This window comes from Dermacentor andersoni, chromosome 8 (genome assembly GCF_023375885.2).
Source record: "Dermacentor andersoni chromosome 8, qqDerAnde1_hic_scaffold, whole genome shotgun sequence".
In the NCBI taxonomy this organism is placed as follows: domain Eukaryota; kingdom Metazoa; phylum Arthropoda; class Arachnida; order Ixodida; family Ixodidae; genus Dermacentor; species Dermacentor andersoni.
This window is the reverse complement of record NC_092821.1, coordinates 93,832,286-93,844,784: the sequence shown is the minus strand read 5'-3', so window position 1 is coordinate 93,844,784 and position 12,499 is coordinate 93,832,286. Positions and strand designations below refer to the sequence as shown.

General features: G+C 44.5%; 2 protein-coding genes across 8 annotated transcripts in view; one reads left to right on the top strand and one right to left on the bottom strand.

Annotated features, from left to right (window-relative positions):
* Window positions 1–2,286: 2,286 nt before the first annotated feature.
* On the top strand, window positions 2,287–3,747 carry LOC126529333 (sorting nexin-24-like). Its single transcript, XM_050176939.3, has one exon. It carries the CDS (start codon window positions 2,463–2,465, stop codon window positions 2,967–2,969), a length of 507 nt encoding a protein of 168 aa, XP_050032896.1. The 5' UTR covers window positions 2,287–2,462; the 3' UTR covers window positions 2,970–3,747.
* Window positions 3,748–6,646: 2,899 nt separating this feature from the next.
* The window catches only part of wake (ankyrin repeat and fibronectin type III domain containing protein wide awake), a 284,968-nt gene continuing 279,115 nt past the window's right edge, over window positions 6,647–12,499 (bottom strand). For all 7 annotated transcript variants that reach the window (XM_050176938.3, XM_050176936.3, XM_050176934.3 and 4 more), the window contains one exon: window positions 6,647–12,389. In XM_050176938.3, the coding sequence (XP_050032895.1) occupies window positions 11,511–12,389 (879 nt within the window). In that variant the 3' untranslated portion in view covers window positions 6,647–11,510. The remainder of the gene's footprint in view (window positions 12,390–12,499) is intronic.

Below are 12,499 nucleotides of genomic sequence, written 5' to 3'. Positions count from 1 at the left end.
GTAATATGCGTTCGACACTGCAAGTACAAGTACCGCATTTACGAGATGTTACAATCTATGGGAGCTGTTCGACGAGGTATCGCATGTAGTTTCGGGTAATGGGGTGGGCGACTTGAATTTTGGAATGCAGTGCCCTAAAATTTTACGCTATTGAATTTTATCATCTCGATTTACATAAACTCCACCTTCTACATCTGTATGTTGCGGCGCTAACGATGCCGATATTTCAAAGCTGCAACAGCACTTTGCAGATACACTAATGTGACATGAGAAGGCAAGGAAACGCTACTACTATAGACACGACAGCGGTTGCAGACAGACTGTATAAATGTAAGTTAAAGGTACGGCGCCGTACGTTTCTACTTTTCCTAAAAAATAAACATGTAAATTTGTCAAATGGGCTGCTAACGCTGAGTGTGCTGACGCAAAGCTGCATTAAAGCTACGTAGCGCCTATAGTTTCTACATTGTTAGATCAGCCCGATTCCGACGACGGTCATTGAGCCATCATGCATGTAGACAGATTTGGAAGTCGGGTCATGCTGCTTCGGTATGCCCCAGAAACTTCTGGTGGCATATGATAATCGATTATATTAATTGGAGTCCGCAACCGCTCTTGTGGGCCTTCACAGCGTTTTGTTATGAGGAATCTTTAGCTCGGGCACAACTCCGACTCGGCCTATTCAAATACATGTAAAGCTCAGAAACGCTTTTCTGAGGTAACCTCTGGACCGATTTTAATTAAATTTGTAGCGTTTGAGAGAGAAAGTTAAATTATAGTGACTGCTGGAAGCAGACTTTCCATTTAGGACTTAGTTAGATATAAATCGTTGGGCATCTGCGACAGCGGAGGGACGAATAGCCTGTGTAGACAGAAATATATTAATGTAGCTGGTGCGCCGCGTGTAGATTTCAAGCTTATTATATGGCAAATCAGTTGTGCGGAAACCCGCAAGGTGGAGGAAAGTTCACGAAATGGAAAAATTGTTATCCACACGACTGTAGCACATAGCTACAAAGGAAATCCCCACGAGTTGCTCCGTATCGTACTTGAATAAATATTCACCCTGGTTCGAAATTTTTCTTCAACTGCAAAGCTGTCTATTCGAGAAACCCACGTGCGTTTCCTTAGTACAGCCTTGTCGTACAGTCAATGGATGAACACTTTTTTCCCCTTTCCAGAGTTTCGTATGTTTGTGGGCGCTGCAGTGAGATATTGGTGCTGCAGGTGCGACTGACGGTGTTTCGTGAGTGAGGTGCTCTACAAATAAGTTTTGACGGAGCGCAAGTAGTTTGTGACCAACTCTACGAAAGGCAGCGATAACAGGCGTTACATACAAGTTTGGTGGCGCTATTCGTTTGATCTCATTCTCATTTTGTTCACATAAGTAAGTGGTGTATTGAACAGTGTTTACGTTATGCGGGAAATTGATAACACTACACGGTTCAAAAACATTTTCTTTGTGAAGCTGGTAGGAAATGCAAGAGCACGCCTGGGGTTTGATGCATTGGCCATCAACAGCGAAAACCGTCATCAATGGTAGATGAAATTGACGTGGTTTTTGGTTTGTTTGCTCTGTGCATCTTTAGCCAAATGTCACATAATACGTTCATAACATCCTGGACGTCTTCTTTATATGTGCGCAACTGTCCCTCGCTGCCCCGCAATTTGTTTTTACCTGCATAAAAAGAGGGAAAACGGGGAAAACACATCAACATACCGGCAACTGCGCCCTCTCCACACTGAGGCTGCAACCTAGTGCGCATTGTTACAATTTTGTCCACAAGATGGCGCCACCAACTTGTGAGATGCGCGATGTGCATATTTACTCGATTGGAACCTATTGACCATGTTTTCTTTTCTCGTCTATCGCGCATTTTACCTAATAGGTGGTAGTCCACCGCACTTGATTTAATTTAATCCTTCATGATCGCCGAGTAATAAAAACTGTTGAACAGGATGAAACGAATTTCCGTATGTTCGGATTGCATGCCGGTTTTCGGAAACACGGCTGCCTGAGGATATTTTCACCATCGCTTAACAGCTTAGTTTTTTGCAGCCTACTCCGCCAAAAATTCCATAAAAACAAAGTAAATATTTCGCGAGCGGGTAGAACGCTTTAGGGCGATGTCGCCTCTGCGGACGTCATGCTGTGCCGAAAGTGAAAACAAAACTCATTACCATGCAAGAAGACGCACCTGCCATCTGTCAACAAAAATTCAAAGTAGTTCAGCGTTAAAACATGGACTCCGAGATTGCCGCGTAGGACCTTTTCTTGCCTTCGTGGTTTTCTTTCTCAAAGCTGTCTCAATGGGTGCTGACGATATGGCGCAGCCCAGGCGTCTTTCGGACTGTTGTGTGACTGCAAGCGACGTAAATGTAAGCACGTTCGTGCTGTGCTTCATGACCATTGCGTCTTTCGTTAACATGTCGTGGTGACAGGGAGTGGAATTAACCTGACAATGATCCGTGTGTTCGTGCCCTCTTACCGCCCAGTGGACGCCCCGAACGGGCGTCAACACGTCGTGTACTGCGTCGAAGTGACCGTGTCGGGCGTCTGTCACCGGCTGGAGCGCAGGTACAGCACGTTCCATGCCCTCCACAAAAAAGTTAAGCGCATGCTCGGAAGCCAGGCGCCCTCAGGGTTTCCCCCTAAGCGTCTCCGCGGTCTCAACCCCAAGCTCCTGGAACAGCGACGCGCGGCGCTCGAGCGCTACCTCCAAGACTTGGTCCGCATTCCGGCCCTCTCGTCGCAGCTGCTGTCGTTCCTCGAAGTGCCTACGCCACTCTCGCCCGCGGCGAGCAATGGTTCTGTCGAGAGTGATGACCAAGAGTTCAAACCGTTGCACCAGCCTGTCCTGGGTTTCCCCAAAGACCCCTATTTGGACACATCCAGCAGTGACTCACTTCCGGATATTGTCATGCAAGGTGTCATGACTGGCCTGTTTGGCTACGACTACGACGATTAGAGAAGTTACGCGCCGTATCGATTTCATCCTATATGCACGCCCTCGCCGTCAGCACGCCCAGTTAATGATCAGGTGCCGTTCGAAGTTTGTTGCTGACGATGCATTACCACGTAGGTATGAGAAGCGAACACTGCTTGCGCGTAACTACTCTAATTTACTATGTGCCATCGTGGTGTAGCCGGGTGCTATGTAGCCCGGTTCCACTAGCCTCAACAAGCGAGTGTTTTGAATGATTCCCCACCGGTGTCATGCGCACTGGTCAGTAGGTTGAGTTTGTTATCTCGTTTCGCACAGGCGTCATACTAGTACAGTCGCTCTACGTCGCTTTTCCTCGTCGGCTTCGGCCAGTTGTCACCTTTGCGGCCCGTCATTCTTTTTAAGACAGGTAGCACGCGATCACGAATTTTACAGATTTGCAGAGTCACAGTTTTGTTGTTGCGATACCTCAGGTGAAGCCAGAAGCGTACTTTTATTCTTTGATAGTGTAGGCGCACATTTCAGTTGCCTTTTTCTTTGCTTTCTGCATGCCCCTGTCAAGCCTCTACACCCATTTACAACAATTGCAGGGTGCGTAGTATCGAAATATTTTCCATATACCTCAGTTGGTAGCTGTATTACAGTTTTGTGTTGTTTACAGAATGTTTTCTTGCTTTATTGTTACATTAACATTATTATTCAAGTTTAAAACTATCATATGTTGTGTAACAATATGCAAGCATTTAGCCGATGCAAGTTACAAGTGCTTTTGCCTTTTCAAATAAATTTGCATTAAAATCTGTGCTGTCTCAGCAGTCTGACAGTTATTTTCCAGCTGATGCACATCGCAGTCAGCACATAATGATAGAAGCCAGGCTTTTTAAGGTGCACATTGTCTGCAGCAGCTTACATGCAGTAAATTTCACGGGTTAATCCACCAGAGGACCTGTTTTAAATTTGGGTGAGCACTCTGCTATCTGACTTGCATATCGGTTAGTGGAAAATAGCGTGCTCTACACTACATCAAGGTGGAACATACCGCACTTATTGATCTTGAAAAATGCCTTATTTCGAAAATGCCTACGTCCCTATGGCCAAAATTCACTTTATTTTTTTGTTTCAACAGCTTTAACAAATACATCAACTGGTCCTATCATAAAATCTGAGCTCAGTGTAAAGGATGAGCACCGGTATGCTAATCCTTGCAAGATACAGAACTGACACAATTCCTCAGCTTCCAGCTTAATCTCAATCTCATATTTCATGACAGATAACTAAAAAGCTGTTTACCACAAAGTTTAAGATCACCTTTGCAATACTGTTGATTTATCAGTGTCTTCGTAATGAACAGCCCTTGTCTGTTGCACTCTCAAAGCATTTCAAGTGATGCTGAATGTGCCTAATGATGATGGATATTATCATCCAAGCTATAAAACATCCCATTGACTTCTCGAAATTGTGTTAATTCAAGGTAACCATATGTGGATGATACAGGTTGGGCAATAAGCATCCTTGGCATATGATGTTAAAATATAGCAAGCACTGGCGAAGCTATGCATTTATTTTAGATTTTTGATGCCTGTGATCATAATGTGAAAAATTGTCTGCTCAACAAGTGCTTTGACGGTGCTTGAGAGCTTCGTTTATGTGCAGTGACAGGTGCTGTAATGCTACCCTGCTGCCTCCCCGCAACAAACATTTTCCACAAATGGACAAGCAAACATTTATTACCTAAATGTTCAATATAGCAGTGGCGATAGAGCTATTTTCATTCAACCAGAATCGGTGTGCCAATCACATGTTAAAGAAGTCCCCAGGTGGTGCACAGAACATATTGCTGATAAGTCAATACTGACAATCCAAAACAGTTCATACATGCTCAGTCCTTCAGTGCTTAAGCTATGTATATCCAGGTTACTGTCATGTTTTTCTTGCCTGTTCAAATGACAACTGTATCTCCACATTGTGTTTCCAGCTAAAGCAGAAATTTGTCTTCCTAATGGAACGCACTAACATGCTCTTGGCTCCATTTCTTTAAGAGGTGGATTGCTACTTTTCAGTACTACCCCATTCTCTGATACACTCTACTTCATGACACATGCACCATGACAAACGAACCTTTATCTATATATGGTCACAGCTGCATGATGCCAAGGAATGCAGAAGGAAAATTATTTTTAGTTTTTTAATTGAAGTGTAGAAATGACAAAGGAACATAAAGTGCACAAAAAAGTAAAATAAAGTAAAAATAAGTGCACAAAAAGCAACTTGTCCCAGTGGGGGTCAAACCGACAACTTCCACATTATGCTTGCGTTGCACTACCAATTGTGCTACAGCGGTGGCTGTGTTCCGACATCCACACACTGTGTAACTTATGTGTAAAAGATCTAACTCGGGGAATGTTAGCCAATGCCACTCATGGTGTGGATGTGGAACATCAGTTTGATGCCACCACATATTGGGTAAACTGGGGCATATTGCAGTAATTGTTTTATGTATGTTTAAATTTCTGATGCCAGTCTCCAAGCCTTCTTGTTATTTTTGTATGTAAAACTGCAAGCCCTTAATATTATGATGCAATTTGTTTGATTCATGCTTGGTGTATATTTTCTGAGTTCCTTTGAAACCTGGCTTGGATATTACTATAAGCACCACACTCTGTTTTCGAGCAATGGCATTTTTTTCCCAAATTTGCTTCTTAAATTTGGCTTTATACAAATCAGATTAAAACTTATTTCTCATTGCAAAGCATCCTACTAGAATATACAGTTGTCAAGTGGCATCATTACACTATGGAACCTCTTAAATCTTCAAATCAGGGCTTTGGCCAGGCATCTGCTTCAACTGCTCTTTAAATGCAGTCCTTCACAATGACACACTTCTGCTGTCAGAGCGCGCTAACATCACTTGCACATGGAGGGAAAAAACATCTATGACCACCTGGTAAACATTGTCAGACCAGGGCTCTCTGTAAGTTGCAAGTGCCATCAGAAACTACCACGACATCAGCAAGATCCTGTTCAAAAGTTTCAGTCACAGACATTATCCAAGAAGAGTGGTAAAGCTGTGTAGGACATACCCGTAAGAAGGAAATATACCTAAAATCGTGGAATTTACAACCATACTCAGCCCATCTCAGAATAATCTCAGTCAGTTGGACTATTCCCAGGCCTTTTCACTCGCCGACACTGTACATGACCAAAAATTTGAAACTGAAGAAGGCAGCAACATTTTGGGCAGTTAGGACGTACCTATTTGCAGCAACCTCTGTATCTTGCCCATGAAACTGATGCAATGCCTCCCATTGTTCTCTATGATTTCTAAAACATAAAGGCTCAATGAATAGTAAAGAAGAGTGTGCTTCTTTTATTGACCTCATACGAGCACTTCAATTTTAATACCACCCCCTTTCCCAATTTTGAGATACATACCTTATAATGAAGGGCACAAAGTGCATTTCTCTGAAAGTGCACGTGAGCACCCTAATGTTCATACCACAAGAATCCTAAACTGCCTGCAAACTACCTTTGCCACACTGTATAGACGGATGCAGCAGGGACAAAAAGGATGACTGTGTGCCGCAATGTTGCGATGTTGCCATATGGTACATTTGCAGCCCTTATATGAAAAGGCAGGGTATCACATTGGTGAGAAAGCTTGGCCACGACAGAAAAAATAAAGTCACACTGAAACAGTCACATGTATGGAAAAGAACAGAACATTTATATACACGTTGTGCTTTCAACAGCATTGGAACATATTTCATCCAACACAAACAGTTGCAACAAGAATATATATAACATTGCACAAGGACTGACATGCACCAAGAGGGTCAAAGTTTGCTGCAGCTGGTTGCGAAATTCAGCGCTTCCACTTTTCTGGGGACGAGTATTCCCAATTTGGTGTAGTGTAACAATTTATTTTTAAGCCTTAGAACTTACTAATGCTGGCCTCTCAAGCTACCCAATGACAGTACATGCAAACAGGTCGTGTGTTTTCTCCAGCAGCGACTGTAATAAGCCAAACTAATATTCCAAAGAAACTAATATTGCTGTGGTTTCCCTAATGAACTGGGTATAGAACTGCACTGTTGTATCGCAGCACTGTTATGAAAGCAATATATGGTTTGGATGGATTAGCATAAGGAACTCTGGAACTGGTCGCTCATGCTCCCCACTCAAAGATGATTTCCAGTGGGTGAAGAGGAGCATGCAGAACTCGTAAAATGCTCACAAGGGCTTGGCCCAGACCTCCGAGCCATTACAGTAGTACTTCTTTACCACTTTTCAGTGTTCCTGTTGGCCTACTGGAAGATGTCATTTTCGATTAAAGCACTGTCCTGCAAGGAGGACTGCTGCAGATAAGGCCTATAGTAAGTGATCCATTGCTCATGACCTCATCACTAAGAAAGTTTTTGTTAGAAATGTTTTCTTTAACTAAGTGTAAATCAGACATCCGATTCATTTGCAACTAACCGTGTGAAGTTATTAGCTGCATTCAATGTACACTGCTAGCAGAAAATCAGTTTTTCGTTTTTGCAGTTGCAGCATGGTTTGATTGAATTGTGCATCACTCAGCATGCAGCATACTCTCTTGGGAAAGTTAAGTAACAACACAAGATTCTATACCCATTTCACGTGCACTTTATGAGACGCGTCAAAACCAGCTGCAGTGACGGTGCTTGCAACAGCTGCTACCTGATCCAGTTTATCATATATCTGCACACAATTTAGTCTTCTTTTTCTTAGATCCTAGTTGGTACCAGCAAGGGAAGAACACAAAGCTAATAACATACAAGTGTTTTGCTTCTAAACACCAAACATGGGAAAGTGCATGAAGCAGGGTGCCTTGCTTCAGGAATCTATGGAGAGAGAAAATGTACAACTGCGGGCACAGAAACACGATTACCGCAGCCTAGGAAATAGACATCATATCACAAGACACACTGACTATGGCTGCCACGTTTACACTCATCTGCCTGCTCTATTTTGTCCAGCTCCTCACATCTGGACCAACTACGCTCAAGTGTGGCTTACAACAATCGGTAGGGATACTAAAAAGGAGGAATTAGGCTGGTAGAGCATATTTTCAGGACTGTGCTTGGATCTCTCTTTGGCGGCTATTAGCCATGTCTCGCTGCGCACGTCAGTTATAGTCAAATCAGCCAAGCTAAGCAACATTGTGCTTGGCCAGTACTTTGCTCCCTTTCTGTTGTGGCCAGAATGGCTCCCAATTTGCTGCACAATAGTTAAGGCATTTTCATTCATTGAGATAGTTACGGCATTTGCAGCAGAAGATATCGCTTTCCCTCCACTCCTCTCAAGAATTTTCTGTGTCTGCAGCAAAAGATCCAATTTCTAAGCAATGAAATTGAGCTTTAACTTTCCCATTTTGAATTTTTCACCCAAATTATTGCCCTAGTGGTGTGTTGTCAAAGATTTCAATGTATCTCTGTACTAAAAGCATAAATTCAAATATGATCTACTTCAAAACGACTGAAATACATAATCGTGTGTGCAGGTTTTCCTGCATTTGTAATGGTAAGCTAATTCATGCTCCAAAATGTAAATTCAGGACTATGCCAAGCTTAGAAACCAGATACAGAATTTTTGCGCATAGCATTCCAATGCAAATGTATGTAACAGGTGTTTCAAGCAATTTTCTTTCTGTAGATTTCAATTTATCCTCGTGGTTCATCCGCCATGATGCAAAAATAATTCCAAGCATTTTTCCAGGCCGAGCCCTTTATTAATTTTAGATGCACTGTAATCCTTTTCTATCAACAAGCAGTTCAACAGCTTCCAGCAACCACTATAAATATTTGTCTATGGCAAAGAGGTGTGGGAATGTGACATTCAGTTCCATTTCAATGCCTGTCTCGGTTACTTCACTTCAGACTCTTCTTTCACTGGATTCCGCCTGAGCTACCATCTACCGTCTGGCCTGCCGAGCTACTTAACATGGTTTTGGCACACACCTTTTAGTTTAGAATTTGTCTTGGCTCGGAGAGGCTTTAGATCATAATCAGGCTGACATGCCTAGTGCCCCTGAAGTGTAATTTGCGAATATAACCCGATACAGTTGAAAGTCGATTTAGCGAAGTGACGACCACGCTCTAATCATTTCGTTAAATCGGGAAGTTCGCAAAATCGAGTAAGATTTTTCGGTCCTTCGAAATCTAATATTGTAACGTAGAGACACCCAAAAGGTACGGCAGCATTGTGTTTGCCGCTAACCCATGCCTGCGCATGTAAAAAGTCCGCGAGGGGGCCCAAATACCGCCGCCCCTAGCGTATTCTGGTACGTAAGAACGCTAGACTGTTGAGCCCATTGTTTTGTGCATGGGCGCGGCGTGCAGCCTCGTCAAAATAAAGCTAGGGCCGTGACTAGGGTGCCGAGGTGTTCTAACGCGATAGCGTTAAGAGTGCACGCTCTAAGAATAACCTGTCTGCATCAAAATTACATAAAGCTCAGCTTTTTTTTTTTACTAATTTCTGGAAAAGCATCGTTAAATCGGGTTTAATGCAAGCTATAGTTTCTTTAATTCGGGTTGATGACAACATTTAACCTTATAGGTGCTTGCCGGGGAATGGAAATTTCTTTGTTATATAGGAAACTTTGCAATATCGGGTTTCGTGATAGAGTTTTAACTGTAGTTCTCTTTAGTATGCCTTTTGGAGTACTGCTGCCGCCACTAAAATTATCACACATACCTTTAGCTCCATAATTCAAAGCAGATGCAGTAACTAGTCTATACTCTGTCTGCAACTTCTCCCAGCAATAGCATGGCATGTAAATTTTGCATGGCTTCTAGCACTGTTTTGGTGTACCACTCATATCCACACTGCTTTGGTGCAGTACAAACACTTGCAGAGAAAATGGGCCTTTGATCAAACTTACACTGGTCCAGGCAGCCAAAGCTACCTCAATATTGTATGCTCAGATGCTTTCTATTTAAAGCTTCCTAGCACAAGAATAATCTTTTCTGCTCTCGCGACAATATATTTGCGTAGCTATTGTTTACTATGTCACATCAAACAGTTTCATGCACTGGAGGCACTGAACTTGAACATGTCACATACTGTGTGCAATGTGTTTGTGACCACTGCCTTTCACATGTAATGAAGCAACCTTCTATAAGCTCCCCTTAGTCATGAAACAGAAAAGTGAATCGAAGTACTATAATTTTCTGGGTGCGAGAATATGCACTTCAAGTTGTACGATGTTCAACACATCTCCCTCAAAAATTTATAGCTTTAGAGCTGCTTGAGAAGCCAAGCCCACACGAACTTCATCTTGAGTTTAATGGAAAAGTTGGGAAGTGGCAGACAATAACATTTTTTATTCCGAGCCATATGTTTGATGTTATCTTAGATAATTTCATTAGGAGTTATGTAGATCAGAAAATTATTACGGAGGTAATACTGCCATAGTGAGACAATGTAGACACTTTCAGGCAATGGTACAGCAGCACTTTGAATTGGCCTTGTGAAATTCTTGAAGCCATGCACAGTACTTCGACTAAGGCACCTCTAAGTGTTCTCTGCAGGTCTTATACTTTCACACTGTGAGATATACATGTCCCACTAACCTTGAACTGCTTGTGTTGCGATTTGCTTTGCTCCCTGCTTAATATGCCTATTATCCAGGTTCTACATTACCAACTACAGCTATTGACCTGCGCAAGTTAGAGAAAACTTTCAAAGCCAGACCCCAGCTCAAGCTGCTTGCCCAGCCACTGAGTCTGCCATGTCAAGTGTGTTTCATTATTTGAAGCTCACTGTTTTATCTATGTGACCTAAAATCTGCAAGTTCTGAGGGCACATGAAACTTTTCAGAACAATCAACAATCTTCTATCACATGAGCTCATTTGTCATAGCCTCTTTTGTGGCAGCCTGTCTCACAACAGAAAGGGATACAACAATGACACTTACAACAAGCACAGAATGACAACAATCAAAATAAATTAGAGGAAAACAACATGGCGCCCAGCACCACTGAGGATCCGTACATACTTTGAAATAAATTAGGAGCGACAACTCAAACCAAACGTCCCAAAATATCCACCAATGTGACACTGAACTTCCCGTTGTCCAAGGGTGTGCTCAGAGACGTGCTGGCTTTCTTTGACTTGCAACTACATTGTAAACCCATGAAATTAGGAGTCGCCCTTGCGAACTTCACAACTCACTGCTCAAGTGCTTGGCTTAAATTTAAGCCTTCTGATGTGCTTTGTGTCCTCCCTCACAGAAAGCCGTGCTGCCAAGCCCTCCAGTCTAGACATACACTGACACAAATCTGCTGTGGCACCAACACACTTTGCAGTCATCACCATTTTCACTACAGCCTTGTGTAATGTCCTTGCACTTTGTGCACATGTGGTGCTACAGTTCAGCCTAGTGACTGTCACAGGCAAACATTAGCTGCCAGCAGTCAATGTCACATCTGAGAAGCTGGCCCTGCGGGAACCACGTCCTTGGCTCTTGGTAGTCAAGAGGTTACAGCCACACACGCGCACTTCGTTTGCTCCCCCTGTCGCTGCAAGGTCCGTCGAGCGGGTGCACTACATTTCTTCCGAGTTCCGTAACCTCACAAACAACCTGCCCTTCGTCCAAGGATTCTGCAGGCTCAGCGGCTGGAAATCCGCGCTCAGACAGCGCTCGCGCGAACCCACGACCGCAACGAGGCAGAAGTCTGCCAGCCTCTCGTCACCGTACAGCGGGCCCGTCCTCCCCTTGGCGACCACGGCGGTGTTGAGCTGCCTCACGACGAGCTCGACCACTTCTCGGGCTGTCGTCTCGGGCGTGACGTGGAGCTTGATGCTAGTGCCAGGCGGAAGACCCGACTCGTACGCGGCGTACACCCTGAGGACACTGGGCGCCAGCGCCGCCGTGGGCATCACGGTGTCTTGCGCGCTCTCCTCGTCATATTCGTCTTCGTCGTTGATGTCGAACGACACGTTGCCAGTGGGACCGTCGCGACCTTCGGTGGAGGACGTCTCCTCGATGTCGTCCATGTCGTCCTGCGGCCTTTCCAGCGCCAACCGAGATGCAGACGCGCAGCGTCTGATCTCCACGGACGCGCCGCCTGACCCTCCCGAGGCGTTGACACCGCCCACCGTGAGGAAGAGCTTGGCGTCGATGAGATCGTCGACGCGGGAAACACGCCGCGCCTGCGCGGACACCATCGAAGGAGGCACGATGGACGGCTGCGTCTGGCGCCGCCGCGTGGGGCTCGTCGACGTGGGAGAGGGCGCCGTCGAGCCGGGCGTTGTCCACACGGCGCTCATGGGGAGGCCCCCGTTGAGTGAGCGGTCGCGCGCGAACGAGAGGGCGTCCATGATCCAGCGCATGCCGCGCCACGTCTGTTCCAGCTGGGCCTGGAAGTCCTGCAACTGCGTGAGCCGGCTCCGAGCTGCAGCCACTTCGGGCGCCGAGAAAGCCTGTTAAAGTGAAAAGCAAAACCGAGAATATTTATAAAGTGCGATGTAAAAACAAAAACACAGATTATATGAACAAGCACAACGTTTATGGAAAGTTTGCAGTATCTCGC

Coding starts and splice junctions, on each gene's coding strand:
- LOC126529333 (XM_050176939.3), top strand. CDS start 2,463: ATGATCCGTGTGTTCGTGCCCTCTTACCGCCCAGTGGACGCCCCGAAC.